We start from the raw sequence: 27,348 nt of genomic DNA, 5'->3' as shown, positions 1-27,348 counted from the left end.
TTCTACCTCTGTGAGTCTGTTATACTTGTAATTTTTACTATTTTAGATTTAGAACTAGTTCTGATTGCATTGCTAGTCAAATGGTGTGATCTTCCACCAGATAAGTGACCCCTCGCCCAGTCCATGAGAGTTGTTAAATGTAGGCATTGGCCTAGACCTGATAGTTTTCTATCTAATAGAAAACCTTTTTCCCTTAAATACACTTCACACAGAATACAAGTATAGAAAATGGATTGTTTTATATTTTTTAAAAAATTAGGACTTAAGTAAATTATATTAGAGTTCTATTCATGAGATAAGACTTTACATGAAAAAGAAAATTTGAAGTGGATTTGAAGTGACTGGCTGCCTTATACTGGGCTCACCTTCCCATTAGTATTTTTCTTGTTTCAGTTGCACAGCATATAGGAAATTTTGTTTCAATGCAGGTAAAAATAGGTTTTTGGTTTTTTTTTTCTTTTTTTAACAGCTCACTTTGCAGTCTCAGGAAACTCTTCAGTTAAAGATGGCAAGGGAAACTTTTTTTTCTGAGTTCTACCCCAAAATGAATTCACCAGCAAAATAAATTAGAGAATTGACAATCTCCCTTGTGTTAAAATTTGACATACTACACGTTTAGGGTAATATTGAAAAATATTTAAAATATGTTTTAATCAAATGTCTATGTAAGTCCTAAGTACAGAGCCACAAGTCAGACCAGTTTGATTCAAGAGTTCTTTCTATCATGGTAAAACTTTTCTTACCAGTTTTTTAAAAATGTGAATGTAATTTATAGATCTAGACAAATTAGTTTATGGCTTATTTCCCTATGTTTTGTGACTTAAAATGTTAAGTTTAATATTTTAACGAAATTTGTGCTTATTTTGTGACTAATTTTTTTTTCCTCCCTCCCAGGGAAATGAGGCAAGTTATCCTTTGGAAATGTGCTCACACTGTAAGTTGAATATTCTTATTATCAAGAGTTTCTTTTATTCTCATGTATTTATTTATATATGTTTATATATACATATATTATGTACATCTAAAATAATGTTTTTATTCTTATAGCAAAGTTAGCTCTTAACTATTCACCAGAGTAAGGAAATTTTTTAATAGGCTTCTTTATTATTAATATCTCTACTATGCTGTAGTTACAAATAAACCCTCAAATCTCAGTGGCTTTACCTCACAGAAATTTTTCAGATTAACAGAGTTTTAAAATGAATTTGTAGGAACTTCTTTCTTTTCTTTTCTTTTCATTCATTCATTCTTTCTTTCTTTTTTTGTTTTTTGACACTCTACCCAGTCTCACTACGTTGCCCTGCGTAGTAGAGAGCAATTGTCTTGCCTCAGCCTCCCTAGTAGCTGGGACTACAGGTGCCCGCCACAACATCTGGCTATTTTTTGGTTGTAGTTGTCATTGTTGTTTGGCAACCCGGGCTAGATTTGAACCTGCCAGCTCCAGTGTATGTAGTTGGCAACCTAGCCACTGAGCTACAGGCACCAAGCCAGGAATTGTTTTCTTTTTGGTGACTCAGGGTCCCTTGTCTGTAATGCCATTTAGCATCTCTGTGCATGGTTCCCAAGATAACTGAGGAAGGGGGAATGCAAGGACCTGCAGGCAGTGCTGCTATCAGCCTTGGCTCAGAAGTGACATATTGTGTAATGCTCATATTTCATATTCTGTGAACCAGATCTAATCATAAACCCCAACAAACTGCCACAGGGCTGAAAGTATAGCTTTCTATATATTTAGGGATGAGAAATGGACACAGTATCCATTAAGTATTGTCTTTGTTCTTTTCCAACAGATGGCATTATTCATGTTTTTGTTAGTTTTTCAAATTTTAGGGTGGGGTGAGAGTGATCCTCTGTCATCTGAGTGAACAGCACACTCCCAGAATAAGCATCTGTTGTCTAAAACCTTTTTCTAATATTTAACATGTTTTATTCTTAAGTTTGAAAAAGGAATTCATTTATGCATTTGATGGAATATATTTGAAAGACTGGATGTGAATTTAGAAGTTGAGTTAGTTAATTTACTTGTATTAGTATTGCAGTAAGGGTTAAGAAAGACTTAGGCTAGTGCTCTGATCATCTATAGTATCTGATAGTACCATTAATACAGTTTTTTTTTTTTTAGTCCAGAGCATTTCATTTCAATATACCTTTAAAATATGTAGGATTCTGCAGTTTTCTATTCCAACATACAGTATTTGAGTTTTATTTTGTTACTGTTAGCTCTTAGGGTTTGGAATTAAGTCTAAAAAAATTCACTGTTTGGTACATAAAACAACATTTATTCTTCCTCATAGTCTGTTTTATTTATACTTTAGTATTTACAAACAAAAGATAAGGACTTAGTGACCCTCAAGTTCTTGGTCATACTGTTCTTACACATTACATTTTTATTAATTCAGTTCTATCTGCTCTACTATTTCTCCACCCACTTTGCCCTTTGTCTTCAAATCCTGATTTTTTAATATTCTCTGAGCAATTTCATTCCCTTAAGTTGCATTCTGTACTCTTCTGTTATAGTATGTCTACTGACATAGAAACCAGAATTTCTGTTATGTTGCCAAGGGTGGCAAACATCATTCATACCTCCATCTGGTATATAGAAACTTAAAACTCAGATTCATTTGCAGCCAGGGTTCTTAATGTTACTTTATTTCTGCCATAGATACACTCATGTGAAATTTGGAAGGTAGAAGTGAGTTGGAGTTTGTTCTCCCTATTTTTATTGTTTCTGCTGATAGGCTTCTGGTTGTGATTTTTTTTTTTTTTTGTATGCGTATACAGTGTTCTAGAGCATGAAGCTTCCAAATTCACTATGTAGCTTCCAAATGGTGGGACACACAGGTACACTTCATGTTATTGTGCTTGGATGTATTGCACTTTGCAGATACTATGTTTCCAAGTTAAGGATTTTTGGCAAGTCCTTCAGTGGTGATTTTTAGTAGCATGTGCTCACTTTGACTCAGTCACATTTTGGTAATTCTCACAGTATTTCAGACTTTCTTCTATTTGTGAGATAATCTATGATTAATGGTCTTTGGTGTTATATGTAAGTATATGTGTTTGTGTGTATGTACATATATATATATATTTATTCCCCCCCCTTTTAGTGTTGTGGTATATTATATAGATCACTGCAGGCTTGAACTCCTGGGTTCAAACTTATCTTCCTGCCTCAACCTTCCTAGTAGCTGGAACTATAGGCACACACCACAATGCTCAGCAATTATTTATTTATTTATTTATTTACTGGTGGACAGGGTCTTGCTATGAAATATGTAGAAAAATTAGCTGAGCATGGTAGTGTGTCTATAGTCTCAGCTGCTTGGGAGACTACAGCAGGAGGATTGCCTGAGCTCAGGAATTTAAGACTTCAGTGAGCTATGATGACCTAGGAGACAACAATAAGACTCCATTTAGAAAATAAATAAATTAGTAAGTAAGTGAACAAATAATTGCCTGGGGGCACCATGAGCAGCACCCATATAAAATGTGGTCAATAGATGTTGATTGTATTCTGAATGCTCCAGTGACTACCAGTTCCCTGCCTTTCTCCCTCTCCTCAGCCCTCCCTGGTTCCTGAGGCACAATAGTGTTGAAAGTAGGCCAGTTAGTAACCCTACAACGGCCTTTGTTCAAGCGAAAGGAAGAGTTGTACATCTCACTTGAGTCAAAAGTTGGAAATGGTTAAGCTTAGTGAGGAAGGCGTGGAAGGCCAAGATAGGTTGAAAGCTAGACCTCTTGCACAAAACATTTAGCCAAGATATGAATGCAAGGGAAAAGTTCTTGAAGGACATTAAAAATGTTATTCCAGTGAACACGTGAATGAGAAGCAAAACAGCCCAACAAAACCCCATTGTTGATATAGGGAAAGTTTTAGTGGTCTGAATAGATCAGACAACTACAGCATTCTCTTAAAACTAAAAACCCAGAGCAAGGCCCTAACTCTCTTCAACTATAAGGTTAAGAAAGAAAGGAAGCTGCAGAAGAAAAAGTTTAGAGTTGACAGAGGTTGATTCATAAGGTTTGAGGGAAGAAGCTGTCTTTATAACATAAAAATGCAAGGAAAGGGGCAAGTTATCCAGAAGATAATAGCCTTGATTAAGGTGGCTATGCTAATTTTCACTGTAGATGAAACAGCCTTCTATTGGAGGAAGAGTTAAGGCTTTCATAACTAGAGAGAGTCGTGCCTGGCTTCAAAGGATGGATGGACTCTCTTGTTAGGGGCTGATGCAGCTGGTCATTTCAAGTTGAAGCCAGTGCTCACATACCATTCTGAAAATTCTAGGGCCCTTAAGAATTAGGCTAAAGCGACTCTGCTTGTGCTCTGTAAATGGAACAACAAAGCCTAGATGATAGCATATTTGTTTATAGCAAGGTTTACTGAGTATTTTCATCTTGTCCCTATATCCTACTCAGAAAAAAAGTTCTTTCAGAATATTATTGCTCATTGATTACGTACCTCCTCACCCAAGGGCTCTAATGGAGATATACAAAGAGAGGGATGTTGTCATGCTTGCTAACATACCATCCATTCTGCAACCCATGCATTAAATGAGTAATTTCAACTTTGAAGTTTTATTATTTAAGAAGTACATTTTGTAAGGCTGTCACTGCCATAGATAGTGATTCCTCTAGTGGATTGGGGCAAAGTAAATTAAAAGTCTTCTGGAAAGGATTCACCATTCCAGATGCCTTTACGAACATATATGATTAAGGAGGTCAAAATATTAAAGAAGTTTGAAAGAAGTTGATCCCAACTCATCTGGATGACTTTGAGGCATTTAAGAGCTTCATGGAGGAAGTAACTGCAAATAATGGTAGAAATAATAAAAGAACCAGAATTAGAAGTGGGACTTGAAGATGTGACTGAATTGCTGCAATCTCATAAAATTGGAATGCATGAGGAGTTGCTTCTTTAGGATGGGAAACAAAGGATTTTAAATAATACGTAAACTTATTTGATAAAGCAGTGGCAGGGTTTGAGAAGATTGACTCCAATTTTAAAAATTGTTGTTGTGGATAAAATACAGTATCGCAGGTTGCAGAGGGATCTTTCTTGAAAGGAAGAGTTAATTTTTGGACTGTTGTCTTAAGAATTCTGACAGCTATCGTGATCAGTCAGTAACATTCGGCATCAAAGCAGGACCCTCCACTGGTACAAAGGTTAAAACTCACTGAATGTTCAGATGATCATTAGCATTGTTAAGCAACAAGTCATTTTAAAATTAAGGCATATACATTGTTTTTTAGACATAATGTTATTGTACACTTAATAGATTACAATTTAATGTAAACATTTGTGGGATTTGCTTTAGTGTGGTAGGAACTGAACTTTCAATATTTCTAAGATATACCTGTATTTCCATTTGTATATATTAACTGAATATCTGAAATCCAAAATATTCCAGTGAGCATTTCCTTTGATGGTCATGTCAGCACTCAAGAAGTTTCAGATTTTGGATTTCATATTTTCAGACATGGGATGTTCAACCTTTTTTTTTTTTTTGATGGCTCATTTCTATAATATGACTTTGTAAATTGTTCCTAAAAGTTCTATCCAGACTTTTTTTTTTTTTAGCCTTTTAACAATTTCTCACATTGGTAAGCAATGTGTTGACTGCTTCAACTAGCTACATAGAGTTTGAGTTTGTTACCTAAATAGTGTAATTTCATAAATGGTATAGACTCTCCAGTTATCTGACCTGGTTGGATTTGGAGGCAGTGATGATCCTATTTTCATGAAAAAGTAGAACATTGGTAAACAGTTAACCTTTATATGTTGTTTTATATATTTAACTTTTTACATTTTTATCGTGTGGTGCATAAGATAAAAGTGCATATCAGAGGGAAAACTTAGAGCAACTAGATATTGTGAAAGATTTTCTGGGGAGAAAGAGGAGTATGGATGAGAATAAGGAGTGTGGATGGGGTGTTTACTTCTGACTGTGCTAGAAAACATAGAGAAAAAATAACAAGTTTAGAAATTCTTGATTTAGGACCAGTAAGATCACCAGGAAGCTTATGTGAACTCATTGAAAAAAATCTTAAGATGTCTTGTGTGAGAGGCCAGTGATTGGAAAAGAGGGAGAACCTAAGAATAGAAGTGGACACTGTTGATAGATTAAGGCAGCGGTTCTCAACCTTTGGGTCGCGCCCACAGCAACTGTATTAAAGGGCCGCGTCTTTAGGAAGGTTGAGAACCACTGGATTAAGGTATCTTGAGGTTCCAGAACCCTCTGAACCTTCCTTGCTAACAGAAATAGGTATTTCAGCCCCTGTTTGATGAGGCTGTGTCTGCCCTGCTTAGAGACCTCTTTACTTGGGATGAGGTGTTGTTTCCCTTTTGTGTATTGTTAAAACCACTTTCCCCATCCCTCATTCTGTTTCAGGAGTCTTCTTTTCCCAGTACCCTTGCCAATTTTTTTCATTCCCCTCACGACCTTTGCTCACTTATGAGTTTGGGTGGAGTGCTCTTTTGTTCTTTACTTGGTTTAACTTCATTCTCCTTTAACTCAGAGTAAGTGATGTTTTTTATTACTCTCCATTCTATCATAGATAGTACCTTTCTTCAGAGAGTTAACACAAACCCATGTTACTTATTTATTAATTCATTGTGTTTTTCATTTTGTAATTTACACAATTTTTAAAACTTTTAAAAAATGGTGCTATCTGTGACCAGTTATTCCGTCTTTCCATCCCAGCCACTACTTATATTTTATTTTACTATTTCCTCCCAGACTTTTTTAAAAAATTAATTTCCTAAGTAATTAGGATTATGTTTCTATTTTAAACATGAAGATAAAATATTACATCTAGAATATTGTTAAAATTGACAAAAACCAGACCTAATTATGACTCTGTTGGTAGAGTACTTACTGCTAGTGTTTTTTTTATTAATAAAGTTTTATTGGAACATAACTGTGCCTATTTGTTTACATGTGTCTCTGGCTGATTTTGTGTTTCTGTGGCAGAGTTGAGTAAGTTGCAGCAGAGACCATGTGGACAACAAAGTCTAAAATATTTATTACCTGGCCTTTTACAGAAAAAACTTGCTGATCCCTATTACAGACTGTGGTGACCTTCTGTATTTGGGAACTCTTATTTCTGTCACTATTACACAGCTAACTTAAGGTCAAGACAGAGAGAAGTTACAGACTAGTGCTCTGGCTGTTAGATACTTAACCTCTGGCAAGGTTAATGTGTCAGTTTTATAGTTTCTCTAGAATTGAAAAGGTTCCATTCACATTGTGCTTTGCCACTCACTGTTCAGTTTGAGCATGTGACATTATTTCTCCACTTGCTAGTAGGGAGAAAGAGGTGTGGAAGTCTGTAATCAGCTAGGCTTCAGGCTGCGTTAGAGTTGGTATTGGTTGTTGTTAATTCAATTCTGTAGAGATGAGGTAGTAGAAGTTAGTTTTCATTTCTCAGTCCAGGAACTGCTTATTTCTTCTAAGGGAGCTGTAGTTCCCAGATCCTTACCTCCTGTTTTTAAATCTGGGACTGAAGGCCATTTACTTGGTTGCAGGGGAAAAATGTTCCAGGGCAAAAGGCAGATGAGTGTTCCCTTTTTGCACATTTGGGATGACAAAAACAAGGTTCTTTATGTGGTAAGGATTGGAAATAGGTTTCATACACTGTTAAAGCTGCCCCTCTCAGTTTTATCCTCAGAACTTAATAAGCCTTCTTTAATCCATACTTTGATTAAACTGTTGATCCTGTGAATTCTGCTATCTACTATATAGTCTTTCCTCCTCTGCTGTTTCCTACTTGGTTCACTAGAATATGATATATTTGTATCATATTTTACACATGATTTGGGTAACTTTCCCCAAAATGAACTTGTCCACATTAAAACCGGCAGTTTTTTGTCCACCCACACGTAGGTAATGTTTTTTTTTGCTCTTCTCCAAAGCCTCTTTACTATTGAAAGAGCGTAGTGTTGTCTGTGAACAGCTACACTAGTTTACAAGATTGTTAAAACCAAGCCTCGAGGCTCTTCACTATTTATACTTCCCTGTTCAGATTAATTCCTGTCCTGCCTTCTCGCTCCAGTCATTGTTCTCTGTGGGGCCTTCTGTAATTGCCCCAGCTGCAGTGTTCTTTTAGCTTTTCAAGTGGTTATTTCTCTCAGTATTTAAGTTGTGTTTTTTGTGAGAAAGGTACTAAGATGCTGTAAGGTACTGTCTCCAGTCCTGTGACACACAGATAAGTAAGTACCCACAAAGTGTTTACAGTTTTGCTGCTGGGAAAAGGAGAAATGTAGAAATTAGTACAGTGCAAAAACACTATTACAAGAAACAGAAAGATTTCAAGGGGAGAAATTGCAGTTGGCTGAGGAAATTAAGAAAAGCTTCATGGAAGGAGTGACATTTGGAATTTCTTGAAAGTTATGTACGATTTGAATGCTGATTAATTCTTTGACCTGTCTGGTTCTCTTGCCAGTTTCTTCACATTTCCTTCCAATCATCAATGTTCTGCCCAAACCTTCATTTTCTCCTTTTAATAAATGATTTTGCCTCCTAATGCAGGGGAAAACTGAGGACTTTTAAGTGTTAGCCCCATTCTTGCCTCATCCCCACCTGTCACAGAAACAGCTTATTTTCAGTCTTAATTCTTGTCCTTTAGAGTAAGTGGTTGGATTACGCCTCCCTTGTTCAGAGTTAGCTTTTGTTCTGTGCTTTTAATCTTGTCCCATCTCATCTCTAAGATCTTATTTGTTTCTTTTTTTCCTTATTATAGCTTTAGCTTTTCTTCAGTTTACAAACGTAACCAGTTTCTCTTTGATTTTGATTCTGTACGTACCTTTTAGTTTTTCTCTTTGAGCTTCTCAAAAGAAGAGCTTACACGATTATCTTTATTTCCTTATTTCTGCTATTATCTTGGCAACTGCAATCTGGGTTTCATCTGCTATTATTCCACCGAAACTGTTATTAAGATCCTCTTCATTTTATTTCCAGATTGCCTAATTGCCAAATCTGATGGATTAAAAAATTCTGTAAAATTATGTATGTCTTTTGGGAAAATTTGAACAGTAATTTATTTGATATCAAGGAATTACTCATTTTTAGGTCTAGTAATAGTACTGTGATTTTTTTTTTTTTTTTTAAGGATAAGAGATAGTAAATACTGAATAGTTACAAGGAAATCATGCATCTGGGATGTGCTCTAATACGTAAAGGTATAGAGAAAATAGTTCTCGTATTAACTGGTTGAAACCGAATGCTGGGTATGTGGGAGTTATGCTTTTTTTCAATAATTTTTTTTAAATAAGAGGAAAAAGGGAGAAGGAAATAAACTAAGAATAAAATTAAGGAGAAGTAATTATCTAATTACAATTAAGTATGGCAGGCAAATAGCAAGCTTCAATAAGAATAAATGATTGTTTAAGCTAATTTTCACCAATAAAAGAATTGGGATATTGACAATGGAAATATTAGCACAATGCCTAGCATGAAGTAAATGCTGAGTAAATATTTGTTGAATCAGCTAGTAAAAGCTCAGAGATGGGCAATATAGACAATTATTAATAGTTGGAGAGGCCAGGTGCACTGGCTCATGCCTGTAATCCTTGCACTCTGGGAGACTGAAGCAGGTGGATTGCTTGAGCTCAGGAGTTTGAGACCAAACTGAACAAGAGTGAGACCCTGGTCTCTACTAAAAACAGAAAAACTAGCTGGGTACTTGTGGTCCCAGCTACTCTGGAGGCTGAGGCAAGAGGATTGCTTGAATCCAGGAGTTTGGAGGTCGCCGCGGGTTATGATGATGCCATGGCACTCAACCAGGGCCACAAAGACTGTCTCCAAAAAAAAAAAAGTAGTTGGATTATTTTAAAGGCTGCACCTTTGGGAAAACCCAGTATTTAACTAGTCACCGCATTTGTTTTCATAAGTAACACCCTATTTGTTTTCATAAGACAACAACACTTGTCTAGCACTTAACTGTATGCCAGGTACTATTCTAAGCAGTTTACATATACAGTATTAACCTTTTAAATCCTCACATTAGCCTCATGAGAGAGGCTCTATTACTTTCCTCATTTTGCAGATGAGAAGATAGAAACAGACCTTGAATAACTGGCCTAAACTCACACAGCAGGTGAACTAAAAAAGCCATAATTTGATTTTAGGTAGCTACACTTTAGAGTCGTATTTTTATTCACCTTACTATTTATATATAACTCCTACGACAATAATTTATATTTTTCCACATGAATGATTATAGGCAAAACTGGATTTGTCTAAGACATAATTCATTCTGGTTTTTTTTGTCATTCAAAGTTTATTGTTGGTTTTTTGTTGAATTAAGATATTCCTAGGCCATTGTGACTTTGTTAGTTAACCTGTCTGGACTAGAAAATATATATACTCTGTTGGTGATTTGCTCAAAGTTGAGACCTTAGTTATAACTTGGCATGGTAACTTGGAAAAGTGACTCTGTGCAAGATACTGCTTTAGATAGTTAAAGCAGAGGACTAGAGTGAGATGTGAATTTGAAGGTGGGAGTGGATGATCATATTCAAATATTTTTTATTTATAAAGTCAGTATAATTCTGAATGGTTTTGATAAAATTAGTAAATACAGGCCTATTTTGTAGACAATGCTGATGAAAGGTTAAGTGTTTTTATCTAAAAAGTTTTCTTAACTTTCTTTTGCTAAAAGGTGACCCAAGAAGAGCTTGGCAGACTCTGAAAAAATGTTTCCTTTTGCATAATGAACTGTCTATAGAAACCTTGAAGGCTTTTTTGTCCATTAGAACCCTGCTCTGGTTTTGAGTACAGTCATGTATTAGCAGTTCTGTTTCTATAATAGTTTGAATATTCACAGGTGACTTGAAAATTTAGACATTGACTTAGCTATTAATGTCTGCTCTTAATCAGATTTTCTCAGGGAGGTTTACAAATTCATATTCTTAGATTGAGAGGTTTTTTGTTGTTGATTTGAAAACACCATTATCAGAGAAAAAGATAATCCAAAGTTAATTCTATTTCCTCCATTTCAGCATTGCTTTCTTATATGGACTAGCTTAATTCATTTCAATTTTTAATGTTGTGTTCTACCTGCTAACTAAACCTTTTTCATCATCTCAGAAATCTTTAGAAGAAACTTTGTTAATATCAATAAAAATTCAGTTTGAATGTGAAAAGGTAAAAATGTTATTGAAACATTCCTAAGATGCTATTTATTATAAAAAATTGTCATTAACTGCGAAATTGATTTGTATATTTTTTTTGCTTTAAATTAGTATTTTCATGAATGCATCATAATGCTTCTGAAATAATCTTTGAGCCTTCATTTCTCATTTACTTGGTAATTTAATGATCCAGAATTCTAATTATTTTACCCAGTCACTGAAAATTATTTATATTCTGCCTACTTTTCATGAAGCTTTAAAGTTAAGTAATGAAGAAAGAGACAAAGGATTTCTTAAGTATGGTACATAAGCTTAAGTACTTTGGGTTGCTACCTTGTTTTGCTATCATAGTCCTTTTTTTCTTAAAAATCCCTAGGGCAGCACCTGTGGCTCAGTGGGTAGGGTGCCAGCCCCATATACTGAGGGTGGCGGGTTCAAACCCAGCCCCGGCCAAACTGCAAAAAAAAACAACCCTAAAAATTTATCTTTAAGTATATATCTCCACTATATTTTAAACATTTTGCATTTTTAGACAAACAGCAAAATAAAGTGCTAGCTCAGTTTTCGTTACCCACACTGTCAAATTTTAGTATCATGGCAGCACTAATAAGTTCATAGTTTTTGTAATGAGGTTTATGACATACAGTAATTTGATTATCTAGCAATTTTGAGTAATTTTTTAGCCACTATGTAGAAATTAGTTACATCAGCTTGTTAAAAATCTTAGCACCCATCTAGTAAAAATATGAATTCCTCAATCTTGCTTAGAATATTAGAACAAAATATGGAAAAATGTGCAGAAAAAGAATGACTTGGGGAATAAATAAACAGAGTGGTAGCATCTGTCTGAAGGAAATTTCAGGAGATGTATTTTTCTTTTTAACCTTGTTTCCAATGGATTTGTCTGATTCAGGAGATGTATTAAATAAAATAGGAGGGGAAATAATCAGTGAAATAGTGGGTAAAAACTTAGAGATAGATATAGTCTTGTATATTAGATATAGATACAGTCTTGAATTATTCTTTCTGTTATTGCTTTCTTTCCACAAAGAAAACTCCAGGGCCAAGTGACTTTAATGGTAAATTCTATCAAGCATTTAATGAAAAAAAAAAAAAATCCAGGGCAGCGCCTGTGGCTCAAAGGAGTAAGGCACTGGCCCCATATGCTGGAGGTGGCGGGTTCAAACCCAGCCCCAGCCAAAAAAAAAAAATCCAATCTTATCTAGATTCTTCTAGAAAATAGAAGTTACCATTACCTTGATAGCAATACCCAAGACCTAAGAAAACCAATATTCCATATAGATCAAAATCTACATAAACATATGTGCATTAAACATTTTCAAGTCAGATTCAGCAGTGTGTATCAAGATAATACAAGACCAAGGGTTTTTTAAAACCAAGAATTGGATTTTAACATACATTATGATTTAACATAATGTAATTCACTATGTTGATAAAAGAGAAAAAAATCTTCTCAGTATAGCAAAGTATTTGCCAAAATTTGATACTCAGTCTTGATAAATACTATTATCAAATTGGAAACAGAAGAAATCTTTCTCAACCTAATAAATAGGCACTTGCTCAAAAACCTACAGCTTATATCATATCCAGTTGTGAAAAACTGAATAGTTTCCACCTAAGACTAGGAAGAAAGCAAGATTTTTCACTCTGGCCACTCCTTTTCTACATTGTATTACAAGTCCTAGTCACTACAGTAAGTCAAGAAAACTATTAAGATTGGAAATGCAAGATTAAAATTGTCTTCATTCTCTGATGATATATATAATATGTTGTATTAAATATACGTACAAAAACACATACACAGTAGAACTTCTGTAAGTTGACTACTCAAGGGACCACTACAAACTGTTCAACACAGGGAGGTGGTCAACGTAAGGAACTAGGCCTACTGTATGGATACGTACATGTGGTGCGTGTTTGGTCTGTGGAAAGTTAGGTCAACTTAAGCAGGTAGTTAGTGTAGGGAGTTAATTAAGGAGGTTCTACGGTATACAGCAAATCCTAAATTACTATAACTAGTAAGTGAATTCAGCAAGATTGTAGGATATAAGGACAATGTACAGAAATCAATGTAATTTCCTTGTAATAGCAAAGAACGATTGAACAGTGAAATTGGCAAACACTAGTCATTCTTAATAGGACAGAAACCTAAATTACTGAGGTATAAGTGTGACCAAATATATAAAAAATGTATTCATTGAATAACCAAATATTACTGAATAAATGGAGACATTTATAGTTTGGAAGATTTGTTATTAAGATACTCATTTTACTTGGATTGATCAACAGCTTCAAGACAGTCCCAATCAAATTCTCATCAAAAGTGTTCTAAAAAATTACCAAACTGATTATGAATTCCACATGGAAATGCACAGGGCTTACAAAAGTCAGAAGAGTTTTTAAAAAAGAAGAACAAAGTAAAAGGACAGTGTTCCCTGATTTGAAGATTTACCCTAAAACAAAGGAGGGTGGTGCTGGTGTAGGTAAGACAAAACTAAGGAACAGAGTAGTGGGTCCAGATTCCTATATCTATATATAGATATAAAATTTGATTGGTTTTTGACAAAGGTGTCATCATAAGGGGAGTCTTTTTCTTTCTTTTGAAACAAAAATTTACTTCTATTCCTACTTAAACTACCAAAAAAAAAAAACTTGGGTAATAGATTTAACATGACAGTAAAAACTCTGGAACTTCTAGAAGAAAACATGGGAGAAAATCTGCATGACCTGGGATGGACAATGAGTTTTACTACACACAAAAGAGGAATCATAAACAGAAAAACTTAGATTTTAAAAGATACGTATGAGATGGCAGCTTAGAGACAGAAAAAATGTCAGGTAATACCTAACAAAGGACTTTTATCAGTGTGTGTCTGTGTGTATAGAGAGAGAAAATTTCACGAATCTTTTAGATAATTCAGTTTTAAAAAGCACAAAAGATTTCAACAGTCACATCACTAATAAAGATAAATGAAAAAACTGACAATACCACTTGCTGGTAAGGCTGTTGTGGAGTTACTAGAATTCCCATACATTGCTGTTGGGAGCGTAAAATGGTACACTACTTTGGAAAACAACAATTACTGAAAGTTAAACATAAGCTTGCCCTGTGACTCAGCAATTCCAGGAAAACATTTGTTTACAGAAAGACTTACACATTAATACTTAATAGTAGCTTTATTCATAATAGCCCAAACTGGAAACATCAGGAATGTCTATCAGCAGTTGAATGCATAAACAAATTGTGGTATATTCATACAGCGGACTGTACCACTATACAATAAAAAGGGACAAACTATTGAACAACAACATGGATTAATGTCAAAGCGTAGTAAAAGAAGATAGATATAGGAGTACATACTATATGATTCCATATATGTGAAATTCTAGGTAGAATTTAGTTACAGAAAGAACAGTAGTTGTCTGGGATGGTGAGAGGAGGGTGATTGCAGGGGGAACCAAGGGAACATTTGTGGGTGATGTAATGTTCTTGTTTCTTGATTGTAGTAATGCTCACAGGTGTATATATTTGTCAAAACCTGTATAATTATGTACTTAATGGATTGAATGTTAGTTATTTCTCTTGCATTTTTGTTTAGCATTTTTATTACAATTTGACAACTGTTTTGTTGGTTAAGTCTAACTTCTGCATATTTGACAATTGCTTGATAATTTTAAAAGTATGCTATGTAAGAATTGCAATCTAGAAACACCAAAGCACACATTACCTCTTACATTCTAAAATTAGGGTGTAGGGGAGCTCACTTGTAGTCCTAGCTACTTGGGAAGCTGACGTGGGAGGGTCATTTGAGCCCAGGAATTTGAGGCTGTGAAGAGCTGCAATTGTGTTGCCACACTTCAGCCTGGGCAATTTAAAAAAAAAAAAAATATATATATATATACACACACACACACACACACACACACACATGTATGCATGTACATATACATGCACACACAAAGAGGCTCGATATGGTGACACGTACCTGTAATCCTACCTAGCACTTTGGGAGGCTGAAGCAGGATGATCCCTTGAGCGTAGGAGTTCTAGAACAGCTAAAGCAAAAGTGAGACCCCATCTCTACTAAAAGTAGAAAAATTATCTGGGTTTTGTGGTGGGAGCTTGTAGTCCTACCTACTTGGGAGGCTGAGGCAGGAGAATTACTTGAACCCAGGAGTTTGAGGTTGCTGTGAGCTAAACTGACACTGTGGCACTCTAGCCTGGGCAACAGAGTGAGACTTTTGTCTCAAAAAAATAAAGTATGATTTATTTCTAAAATCTAGGTCTTTTATATGGATGAAAGTTTTTTATCTTTGAGAAATGATATAGCACAAATATGTGACTTTGTTCCAGTAGTGTATTTATTTCATAATACACTGTTTCAGTTATTTTATGATTTTGGTAGGGTGTCATCTTTGATCTGTTCATTTGGTAAACTAGTCTGTGCAGATTATGAATTTAAACTGCTTGTCTATATACAAAGTCAATTTGAGGTTTTTTGGAGCTGCTTGCAAATTATCTACTGCGCCCCCTGGTGGATATTAGTTCTCATTTGGGATAACCTGCAAGTATAGCCATTACCTTTACAGGAGATGACTTTTACAAATGGCTTTAAAACTTTTGAATTAGCTTTTGTGTTGAAAACCTTCTCAGTTTTTCTTGATAATACTATTACTTTTTATTCTTATGGACTTTACAAAAGTTATTCAATACAGGCTTCTCGATGGATAATTCTGTGATACGTATATATTTTTGAGACAGAATCTTACTATGTCCCCCTCAGAAGAATACTATGCCGTCATAGCTCACAGCAACCTCAAACTCTTGGGTGTAAACAATTCTTTTTGCCTCAGCCTCCAAAGTAGCTGGGACTACAGATACCTGCCACAATGCCTACTATTTTTTTGCTGTAGTTGTCATTGTTGTTTTTAGCCGGCCTTAGCTGGGTTCAAGCCCGCCAACCCTGATGTATGTGGCTGGTGCCCTAACCACTGAGCTATAGGCACCCAGCCAATTCTGTGATATCTTATGGCTCTTTTCAAAATACTTGTGAGGTAGGAATTCTGAGATCCCAATTTATAATAGTATTTCCTAATACAGTAGAACCTCAGTAGTTGACCACCTCCCTATATCCATTTGTACTTAAGTCGACCTAATTTGCATAGCCAGGACATGCACCACATGTAAGTATCACTACAGTAGGCCTAGTTCCTTATGTTGACCAGTTCCATATGTTGACCAGTTTGTTACAGTTCCTCAGGTGGTCAACTTACAGAGATTCTACTTTAGTTCTTATTCCATAGTATAGTTCTAAATTTCTTCTCACTATGCAAAAGGTATTGGAGAATATCTTAGAAATATTATGTAGAGTTAAGATAAGATTTGAACACCTTACGGTGCCATAAATTAAGGATGTACTGGAAGAAAATTGCTAAAAGGACACACAATAGTTAGTACCTGAAGACCAAAGCTGGAGTAATTTGACCGACTAAATAATGATAATATTAGAGGCCAGGTATGGTGGCTTATGCCTGTAATCCCAGCATTTTGAGAGGCTCAGGCAGGAGAATTGCATAATCCTAAGAGTTCAAGACCAGCCTGAGCAACATAGCAAGACCCTGTCTCTACAAAAAACCAAAATTTTTTTATACATATATGTATACGTATACATACATATATATATATATGTATATAGCTGGGCATGGTGATATATGCCTGTAGTTGTAGCTACCCAAGAGGTTGAGTCAGGAAGATCTCTTGAGCCCTGGAGTTCCAAGCTGCAGTGAGGTTTAATCACAACACTGTACTCAGCCAGGGTAGCAGAGCAAGAAACTATCTCAAGAAGTAAAAAAACCCCAAACAAACCATGGTAATAATGATATTTTTAACTTACAGATAAAGTAAATATCCACAATTCCATGCTGATATTGCAGACAAGACCCACTGATGGATGCTAACATTAGGTTAGAGTTTGAGGGGAAATAGAATATTTGTATAGTTTAAAAGTTTTCCCCCAGGATATTTTTTAACTACAAGTGAAAGGATAGTAGTTTTATAGTGTAGAAATCTGGCAGACACCACCTTGCCCAAGTGATCAAAGTTAACATCACTACTACAAAGACACACTGATGTCACAAACTCCTTGATACAGGGTACCAGAAGACAACATAATTTCTGTGATATTGTTACCCCAAATGCCTAAATTCTTTATGATCTTGAGAAAACCGTTAGTTGAAACTGAGCTACATGTTATAAAATATTGAATCAAAAATTTCAAGGTCATGAAAGAGAAGGAAAGAATTAAGAGCTGTCACAAATTTGCAAGAGACTCAGGACATATTACAGGAGAATTTAAAAAGAATTACTTTATCTTTTTTTGTTGTTAAATCATTAATTGGTCTATTAATAGGTAATAAATTATTTATAAAAGAATTTCCTGAAGAAAAAATTGTCTTGTTGCTGTTTTCTACTATGTAGTTATTGGAAATTGACTAAAATTTGAAGGAAGTTGTTATTATTATTTTTTTTTTGGTTGCAGTTTTGGCCAGGGACGGGTTTGAATCCGCCATCCTCTGTATATGGGACTGGCGCCCTACTCCCTGAGCCACAAGCGCTGACCAGAAAGTTTATTTTCTACCATTTTGAGTATTTCTTTTCATTTTGAGAATTTAGACTTCAAGTTGTTTGTACTTGTAGTCCTAAGAATTGAATTGCAGCTTGTTGTGACTGTCTTAGTAACAGTGCTTTAAGAGCTAGAGACCGTGGTGTCTCTGTCACTATTTTGGAATCTCTTTATATTCCTTTTTTTTAAATGAAGAAAAGTCGATAATCATAATAAAGGGAAATGAGTTATGATTCTTCGTATGAAAAGTGGTAAATGAATATGTAACATTCTATTAGTATTATATTGCTGGTATTAATATGTCAGTTGCAAATATGAAGATTTACTGTAGCAACCTGAGGTCTCTAAAAGAAAAGTATTAATCATTTTATATGATTAATAAGATTCTTGAAATCACTTGTTAAAGTGAGTTACCATCCAAATTTCACATTAATCCTTGAGAATACTCAGTACATTGGTCCAGGTAAGGTCTCAGCGATTTAATTGGTATTTTCTTTGTAAGCATTCTGGCGATTCCTTATTAACTACTTTTATATTTTATAAACTCAAAAGAACTAAATGTTTGCTGCCTTGCTTAAATTTTAGGTAGCAGTATATATGATTTTAGGATTCTTTATTATAATATCTTGTCCAATATAATTTAATATGTGGGCAATTTCAGCTATTAAAAAAGGTTGTTTTCCCAAAGATAGCCTTCCAAAAAGTGGAAAAATAACATGAGTTTCATTTTGGCAAAACATGTGAAAAAGGGTATCTCTGAGTCACAAAATGAGTCAAGAGGGTGAGGTTTGTTTGCTTTTCCTTGTCCATCTGTTTTAAGGGAGTATGATCCTAAGCAGTAGGAAAAAAATTTTTTTAATGAAAGGTGGCACCAACAGTTGGAATTTGTTCTTCCATATTTATTTAACTGGTGCTAAGTGTAGATCATCTGTGAATATACTCAAATTAAATAGTGCTGACAAGACAAATTTGACTTAGAGATTTGTGCCTACCAGTGATTGTAGAAGATCGCTATGTACTAATATTTCAAGAATTAAAACCCTGTTTTTACTTTAATTTCTTACAACACATCCAAGTGGAATTATTTCAATACCTGCTTCTGTGGTAACTAACAACCAAATATGTCACTTTGTTTGAGACCTAAAGAACTATTTTTTTACAATTTGTTTTTGAAAGCTAGCTTTCTCGGATCTTGCCTTTAAAAATCATTCATTCCATTACTTTTCAAACTAGCCACTTTTAACTATTCAGATATTTAAATATGAATTCTTCTAGTTACCCAGCTAGCCTCAACTAGACAGTAAATACCAAGTTAGTCTGTGTCTTACTCATTGTTGTAATTTTCACTGAAAGGAAGGGAGTGGAGGAAAGGAGGAAATAATGGATGGTTGGAGAAAAATGTCTCTTTACACCCTGCACTTCTTAAAGAGCTCAAGGTCAGTTTCGCTGCATGAGGTATATGGGAATGGTGCTGAATGGAAAGATTATCAGCTACTTCATGACACTTCATAAGCTATATAAAGCAAAATAAATAGACTTTAAATATTGCTTTAAGGGCTTTTGCCAGAAGTGAGGTAATAATACAAGTATACAATGTATTTTTTATAACAACCCCTTTCTTTAATCAGAGAAAATCCATAGGGGTCTCATAAATGGAGAGGAACATTAGACAGGAACATTCCAGCAGAAGGTTTATAGGGAAATGTGGAGATTTTAAAATTTCTACTGTAACAGAATTATACCAAGAGCATTGTAGTTAAAGAAAAGGAAATGGGGGAAGAGATAAGAAAGAAATTTGTATTGATATTAAATATCAGTAGCTTTAGACTTTTTATCCTGTTTACATTGGAACTCAATAGAAAATTTAAAGCACAGGAGCTAGCAATTTGACTGAATTTGACTTTTAGAAAGATTACTATCAACACTGTAAAGAAAGAGAGATTGAACCAAACATGTTTATTTGACAATTTCTCTATATTCTCTAAGTGTGATATTCCTTATTCATTCATCAAGATTGGAATGCTGTCTTCCAGATTAGAGGGTTATTCCAAGTTACAGAAGCATAATCTTTCAAGTGCTCTTCAGTTTCAGTTTTTTTTCCAGTCTTTTTTTTTTTTTTTTTTTGTAGAGACAGAGTCTCACTTTATGGCCCTCGGTAGAGTGCCGTGGCCTCACACAGCTCACAGCAACCTCCAACTCCTGGGCTTAAGCGATTCTCTTGCCTCAGCCTCCCGAGTAGCTGGGACTACAGGTGCCCGCCACAACGCCCAGCTATTTTTTGGTTGCAGTTTGGCCGGGGCCAGATTTGAACCCACAACCCTCGGTATATGGGGCCGGCGCCTTACCGACTGAGCCACAGGCGCCGCCCAATTTCAGTTTCTTAATAGATAACTTTCTGAGCTATTTTACATGCGTCAGCTTCAATAAATTGAGTCTAATAAATAGTTTCCATAAATATGATGGTATTACATTTCTTCTTCTTTCCATTAATGAAAGTCTGTCTTTTCATAGTCCACTTTTAATACACCTTTGTGATTCATTTTCCCCGTAACATTTTCTGGTCTGTGGTGTAAACTAAAACAAAACTAAAAATTACAAGAAGGAAATGGTTAACTAGTCCTTGGTATATGTGTAAAATTAGGCAAGCATGGAGAGGATAGCTTTCAACAAAATCTGTGTACTTTGAGAAACTGGTTTATTGATGTATGATTAGATAAGTATCGAGTTTTACTTTAAATATTGATGGAGTTTTAATCATTAAGTTTTTTTTTTTAATTTTTTTTGTGTGTTTTTGGCCGGGGCTGGGTTTGAACCCGCCACTTCTGGCATATGGGACCGGTGCCCTACTCCTTGAGCCACAGGCGCCACCCGATTTAATCATTAAGTTTTAAATCTGAAACATGTATAATGAATACTCACTGAGAACATTTAGCCTGGGTATGTAGCAGGCCATGCTATCTAGGTATGTAAGTACACTCCCTGATGTTCACACAGTGGTGGAGTAGCCAAACAGCACTTTTCTCAGGACCTGTTCCTGATACAAAGCAGTGCATGACTGTGTGAGTATTTTGCTGTTTGCAGCAGTATTAAAGAACAGTTTTTCATTAAACCAATCCAAAAGCATTTCTGATATAATGCAGTATATGTGCTCCTGAGAAACTTCACATGCTGCAGAATCACTTACCTGGGGAAAATATGGGTAAGGTAGAACACTCAAATTATGTAGCTTTGTATTGACATAAATAATAATGATCTTAAAAACACAAGTAAAGATTAACTCTGACATTTGTATTAATGCCTTAGCCCATCACTTATGAGCTTGAAATTGGGGCTTGTTTTTCCTGTTTTGAGGTTCTTAAAGTTACTTGCTTTGGTAGAGGCTAAGAATGAACCAGTGTTTGGCCACCTTTATTAATAGTTTTTTGGGAGTTAGAGGGAGGGTTAAAACAAGAAATTATCTTTACAGCTTCTTCATCTACACCTTTAGTTTTCACAATTTCCCCTTTCACATAATGTTGGAAAGTCTCAAGGTTCTTGAAGCCAGTAAACTTGCTCCTATTTTCTCTAAAGGAAAGCAATTATTGTTTTCACCACTTTTTTTGAGATCTTCATATACAAGTATTAAGACTTTCTTAAGAAACTTGCCCGTGATCCCTTTATAACGTACTGGGGAAAATCCCTGTGAACCAGTGAAGTGTCTATGCTGTCCAGACATCACTCTCCTCTCTCAGTTACATGTGTACTAACTGACATTAGAGCACCATCTTGCAGTTAGTTTTTACTTTAATGGTACAGTTGATTGTAGTTCCATTACATTTTAATATAAGGTTTTTATATTTTAAAAATTTGTACATTATAAGAGCAGATGATGATTCTGTAAAAAATAAATAAATTTTTTAGTTCTTACAATGAGGATACCATGTATTTAAGCTGCCAAAACAGCAGTTTTGTACTCCTGTCACTAATATTCATGTGCAGTATAAAATCTGCCTTAATTTTTTTTAAGTTGATGGTTGCATTTAATTTTTTAAATATATTTATTTATAAGATTTTTGTTAAGCCACAATCAAAATTATGTCAATTAGTCTGATATTTTTTAAAAATGAAAATGTTGTAATTTAGGAGAAAATGATTTGAACGTTTTTAAAGAATTCAGATGATAAAAGATGATGCTTCTTTTTATAGAGTACTTAACAAACTAATACAGACATTTCTTAATTTTTTTTCTCTTTTAAAGTTAAAATATGAATTTTATTAGCTTTTCTGAGTGGTGCCTGTGGCTCAATGGGTAAGGTGGCAGCCCCATATACCGAGGGTGGTGGGTTCCAACCTGGCCTCAGCCAAACTGCAACAAAAAATAGCCGGGCATTATGGTGGGCACCTGTAGTCCCAGCTACTTGGGAGGCTGAGACAAGAGAATTGCCTACGCCCAGGAGTTGGAGGTTGCTGTGACGCCAGGGCACTCTACTGAGGGTATTAAAGTGAGACTCTGTCTCTTAAAAAAAAAAAAAAAGGAATTTTATTAGCGTTTCTGGTTTTGTTTTGCGAAGAGTATCTCCGGAAGAATTCAAGAAAGTGGCAGGTATTGGATGTCTTGGGCTGGGCTGGGAGTGAAACTGAATTTTGAATACCCTTTGGTTTTGAGCCATGAATAAAGTAAATTAAAATTTAAAAAGTAAAATGAAAATAAAAGCACTTTGGTGTACAGAACAGAGGTTAATGTCTGTAGAACCTCCATGATCCAGCTTAACATTGTCAGTCCTGGAATAACTTGAGTGACCTGTTTGATCAGCTTAGCATTTGTCAGTCTTAGAATTATCTTGGGACTCAGCGTGCAATTGGCTACATAATGGCAGGTGCACACAAAAAGAAAGGTAAACAAATAAAAATATTTACGATATATTTTCCCTGTTAGAAATTAGTCAACAGTATATATAACACTTTTAATCAAAGCTTAAATGGAATTAAAGAGTTTTAGTTTAATTGGAAATTAAACTATCAGATAACTGCTGGATTTTTTCCTAAAATTATCATAAAATAATTTTTAAAAATCTTGCTACTTTTTTGTTTGCTTCTAGTTGATGCAGATGAAATTAAAAGGTTAGGGAAAAGATTTAAGAAGCTTGATTTGGACAATTCTGGTTCTTTGAGCGTGGAAGAGTTCATGTCTCTGCCTGAGTTACAACAGAATCCTTTAGTACAGCGAGTAATAGATATATTCGACACAGATGGGAATGGAGAAGTAGATTTCAAAGGTAAGAAAGTAGTTTTATTTTTTTAATCACAAAAAGTTAATCTATGTGTAGTTGTATAGCTCTTAGCATAAAAACGTCTGAAAATTTTAGTTTTTCTGAAATGTCTGTATTCTTGGTGATCTTATGTTGAAACCTCAAAATCTGATATGATTAAATATTTTTATTTTAGAAAACTCATCTCATTCTAAGGCAGTTTATACAGTATGAGACGCTACATTATGGTATAGTATAGTGTAGAGTATACTTAGTACAAAATGAAGCCTGTACTAGTTAGCAGTAAGAAAGCAACTCTAGGATGTGAGTGCTTTATCATAGATAGAACAGGATTATTTTAGATTTTATAAAGACAGTAGTGCTTTTTGCTAATATTAATGTGATACATTATTTTATATTTGATTCTATGCTTAGAAGTAAATATTTTTCTAGGGAAATTGTCAACAGATGCTATTTTAGTTGGATAACTGAATTATAAGTGAAGGAATCTAAAACTGATTATTTAGTACTTATGAGGCAATGAAGAAAATAATCATTTGTCATAAAACTTCTAACTGTGTTTAAGTGATGAGTTTTGAAACAGAAATCTAAAATTATCTTTGTTGCAAAACAATTTATAGTATTTTTTAAAGTCCCTTTTCATAGTCATATTCCAAGATGAAAGAGTTACATCGATTAAAGCATATGTTTTTGAGTGTTGTGCTTTGTGATACTTAACAGATATTTGCTCAATTGACTGATCTTAGAGAACTCCAAGTTTAGATAAGAAAAAAACATATATGGAACCTCATTAGTTGAGATTTTAAATTTGGCATTTTTCCTTTTAAACACTGCTAGTAATTTTGTTTTGCGGCAAGGAAATATCCTTTTGTGGGTATGTAAGGTAAACATTTTTCTATGTAAAAAATTAAAAGTTCTGATTTGTCAACGTTTTTAACTCTTCTTACCCAGAATTTATTGAGGGAGTCTCTCAGTTCAGTGTCAAAGGAGATAAGGAGCAGAAGTTAAGGTGTAAGTATTTTTCTTCACTGGCTTCCTTTTTCTTCTTACATCACTACTATTACTTACTGCATTATACAATTCTTTTTAAATATTTTTAAGGATGTCTTTTATTCCAGACTGTTTTTCTTAGACATAACAGAAATTTTATATTCTGGTGAAAAATCCTTTAAGGACACTTGCAGCTAGTATATTTGAATAATGTGTCATTGTTGCCTTTTTAGTTTGATAGAAGGAAAGCAGAATTTCCTACTGAACACAGCCATATAAACTACGTATATAATGTGGCTAAAAGATTTTATGATGGAAGTGAGAAGAAATGTTCTAAAGACCCTAAAACAGTGGTTATCAACCTGTGGGTCATGACCCCTTTGTAACAATGAATATCCATCCTGCATATCAGATATTTACATTACAATTCATAACAGTAGCAAAATTACAATTATGAAGTAGCAACGAAAATAATTTTATAGTTGAGCATTACCACAACATGGGGAACTGTATTAAAGGGTTGCGGCATTAGGAGGCATTAGGAAGGTTGAGAACCACTGCCCTAAAAGGTTGGAATTGTTATTAATCCTCAGTTTTATCTGGGCAGAAACTGAAGCTTAGCAAAGTTAAATAACTTAGCCCTAGGTCACACTGATTGCCCTAGTCTTGACTCTATATGCTCATTGAACATGTTACTTTGATTGTTGCCTTGTCATTCCTGTTGATTTTTCTTTCTCTTTTTTTAGTTGCTTTTCGTATCTATGACATGGATAAAGATGGCTATATTTCCAATGGGGAACTCTTCCAGGTGTTGAAGATGATGGTGGGGAACAATCTGAAAGATACACAGTTACAGCAAATTGTAGACAAAACCATAATAAATGCAGATAAGGATGGCGATGGAAGAATATCCTTTGAAGAATTCTGTGCTGTGAGTATAAAAGAGCTGGTTCTTTCATTAGTTATGTTTTATAATATGTTTTAAAATCTACTCAATAGAGAGTTGCTTATAGGTATTTTGTCCTAAAAATTTTATGTATTTTATTTGATTTACCTAAGTGTTCCATATTCAAAGCTTTGAAGTGTGTTCTTTGTTGTAATTGTTTGTAATTAACAATTATTATTCTCAAGAATTAATATTCTCAGGATCCTCTGATCAAATACCACAAGAATGGTACTAGTAACTTTTACTTACTGTTAATAACACCACCACCCCCCTAATTACAACTAGGTTATATTCTTAAGGTTCATTTAAAAATAAACATGCTTGAAAATAATTCTGTGGGAAGTACGTGTTCATGGATTTCAGGTGGGAATACCAGAGAATTAGCTTCATGGGGACAATAGAAATGAAGACTCCCTGCCTATTCTAAACTCACCTGCTAGGCAGTGTGAGTCATGCTTTTTATTTTCCTCCTTCTCCAAGTATATGGATGGATACTTCTTGTGTTCTGGGGCCTGGGCTCTGTGTAGGTGGCAATAGCCCATGCCCTACAACACTAACTCTAGGTAGAAAATGGGGCAACAACTTGGTTTCCCAAGTTGACTGCCTGTCTTCAGGATACCCAGGGATTTGCTGCCACTCATGGCTTCCAAACAGGAGCTTCTCTTCTCTTCTGCTACTCAGAAAGCAAAAAGAGTAGATTTCTGATGTGTTATAAGACTTTTTAACTGCAGGCCAGAAGTACTAGAGAATACTGGAGCATCCAGAGCAGAGGCAAAAATGAAAAAGTTTTAGATTGTTTTCATTAAGTCACGATTGGATGCTTCTATGGAAAGATTTTCCTCCTCTTCTTCTTTTCATTTTTTTAAAAAAATTAAATCATAGGAGGAAAAAACAGGTGACTTTGATAGTTGTGTGTTAGATAAGAACTGAGGTATAGCTGTATAATACTATCCTTTAATCATCTTTCAGCAAAAGGCAAGCTATATTCACATTTTGTTTCAAAAGGTAGGGCTCTGGTAATGTATGAAGAATAGGCTGTCTTTTGGGAAGAGTTAAGTGGATTTGAGACCTGAGGCTGTCCACATGGTAGGGCGACAAGTGTTTGCTGTCCCTTCTGCTTCTACCCCTCCACACTGCCAGGAGTCAGTGAAGGACTGCTGTGGACCAGCACATGGTTGTGTGTGACATGAGAGCAGGCCAGTAGTGCATCATAGATAGCAGCCCGTTTTCAAAAGAAGGAAAGAAAAGAAAAATCCCCAAGCCTTGGGGAACAAAATAAATGGAATACTCTTGGCTAGAGTGGTATGGAAGGGATGTAGATGAATGAAGACTGCTTGCATTTAGTAAATGTAAAATGCAAAAATGCATCCTTGTCGAAGGAAGTAAAAGTACATTTTTATTTATAGAAATGATGGTCTTATCTACACCGAAGACCTAAGCTAACCCTGAGTTCATTTTCCAGTATTTGCAATACATTGCTTTTACTTGCATAATCTAGGAATGGAGAAAAATATTTATTTTGTGTTTAAAACTAACTCCACTGATCAAACCCATTTATGGCTTTCTTTACTTCTTATTCTGACTCTTAAAGCTATACTAGTGAAAGAGATGGAAAAAGTGATTTTAGAAGATTACATGCTATGAATATGCTTTAAAAAATTTTTAGAATATACAAATAAATCTTTAAAATGATAATGACAGGATTAGTGTTGGTGACTCGAACTCATGTATTTATTTTTGCTTCCTCCTAAAACTCCAGTAAAATGAAATGGATTAAAAAGAAAAGGTTATGCACTCACAAGGACAAAAGGAATATCAGAGAAGATAGCGTTAAATGTGGTAATTTGGAAAACTGAATGTTTATCTGACCTAGCTGAATGATTCTAAACTGCCAGCTTAGAAATCTGATAAGCAACCTGGTTTGTAACGGAGAATCCATGAAAGGATCAGAAGTTAGTGGCATGAGTAACTCTGGAAGTGGGGATGAAGGCGGAAGCTAAAAACAGGAGGGTTAGCTAAGGTTTGTTTTAAGAAGAAATTGGAAGACTAGATTTCCTCCCCTATTGTGTTCAGCTTGTCAGCTTTCTCTTCTGCCACCCTAGTGAGACACTGGGGAGAGTCTGTAGGCTCTGTAGGTAAATGTGAGGCAGTGATGGGTAATGGTGAGCTTTAACACTCAATTAGTAGGGCTCCAGAAAGAAAGTAGGGTATGTGTATGTTGAAGAATTAAGTAAAAATAGCATATTTGCATGTTGAGAACTCTAGCCTTCTTCCTGGACCTGACCTGTCTGGCAGCTGGACTTTCTGTCTTCTCGGCAAGAGGTGGGAAACAGCCCTCTTCAGAGAATCTCATCTTCCCAAACAAATGGTCCTACTATATCACTCACA

At 35.0% G+C, this 27,348-nt stretch overlaps 1 protein-coding gene across 1 annotated transcript in view; it reads left to right on the top strand.

Moving 5' to 3' along the window:
* The window catches only part of PPP3R1 (protein phosphatase 3 regulatory subunit B, alpha), a 65,254-nt gene that overhangs the window by 33,561 nt on the left and 4,345 nt on the right, over window positions 1–27,348 (top strand). The window contains exons 2-5 of the mRNA XM_053587829.1: window positions 895–934; window positions 22,854–23,030; window positions 23,976–24,035; window positions 24,761–24,945. Of these exons, the coding sequence (XP_053443804.1) occupies window positions 895–934; window positions 22,854–23,030; window positions 23,976–24,035; window positions 24,761–24,945 (462 nt within the window). The remainder of the gene's footprint in view (window positions 1–894; window positions 935–22,853; window positions 23,031–23,975; window positions 24,036–24,760; window positions 24,946–27,348) is intronic.

Source organism: Nycticebus coucang, chromosome 4 (assembly GCF_027406575.1).
Source record: "Nycticebus coucang isolate mNycCou1 chromosome 4, mNycCou1.pri, whole genome shotgun sequence".
In the NCBI taxonomy this organism is placed as follows: domain Eukaryota; kingdom Metazoa; phylum Chordata; class Mammalia; order Primates; family Lorisidae; genus Nycticebus; species Nycticebus coucang.
The sequence above is the reverse complement of the archived record's forward strand: the minus strand, read 5'-3'. Positions and strand labels throughout refer to the sequence as shown.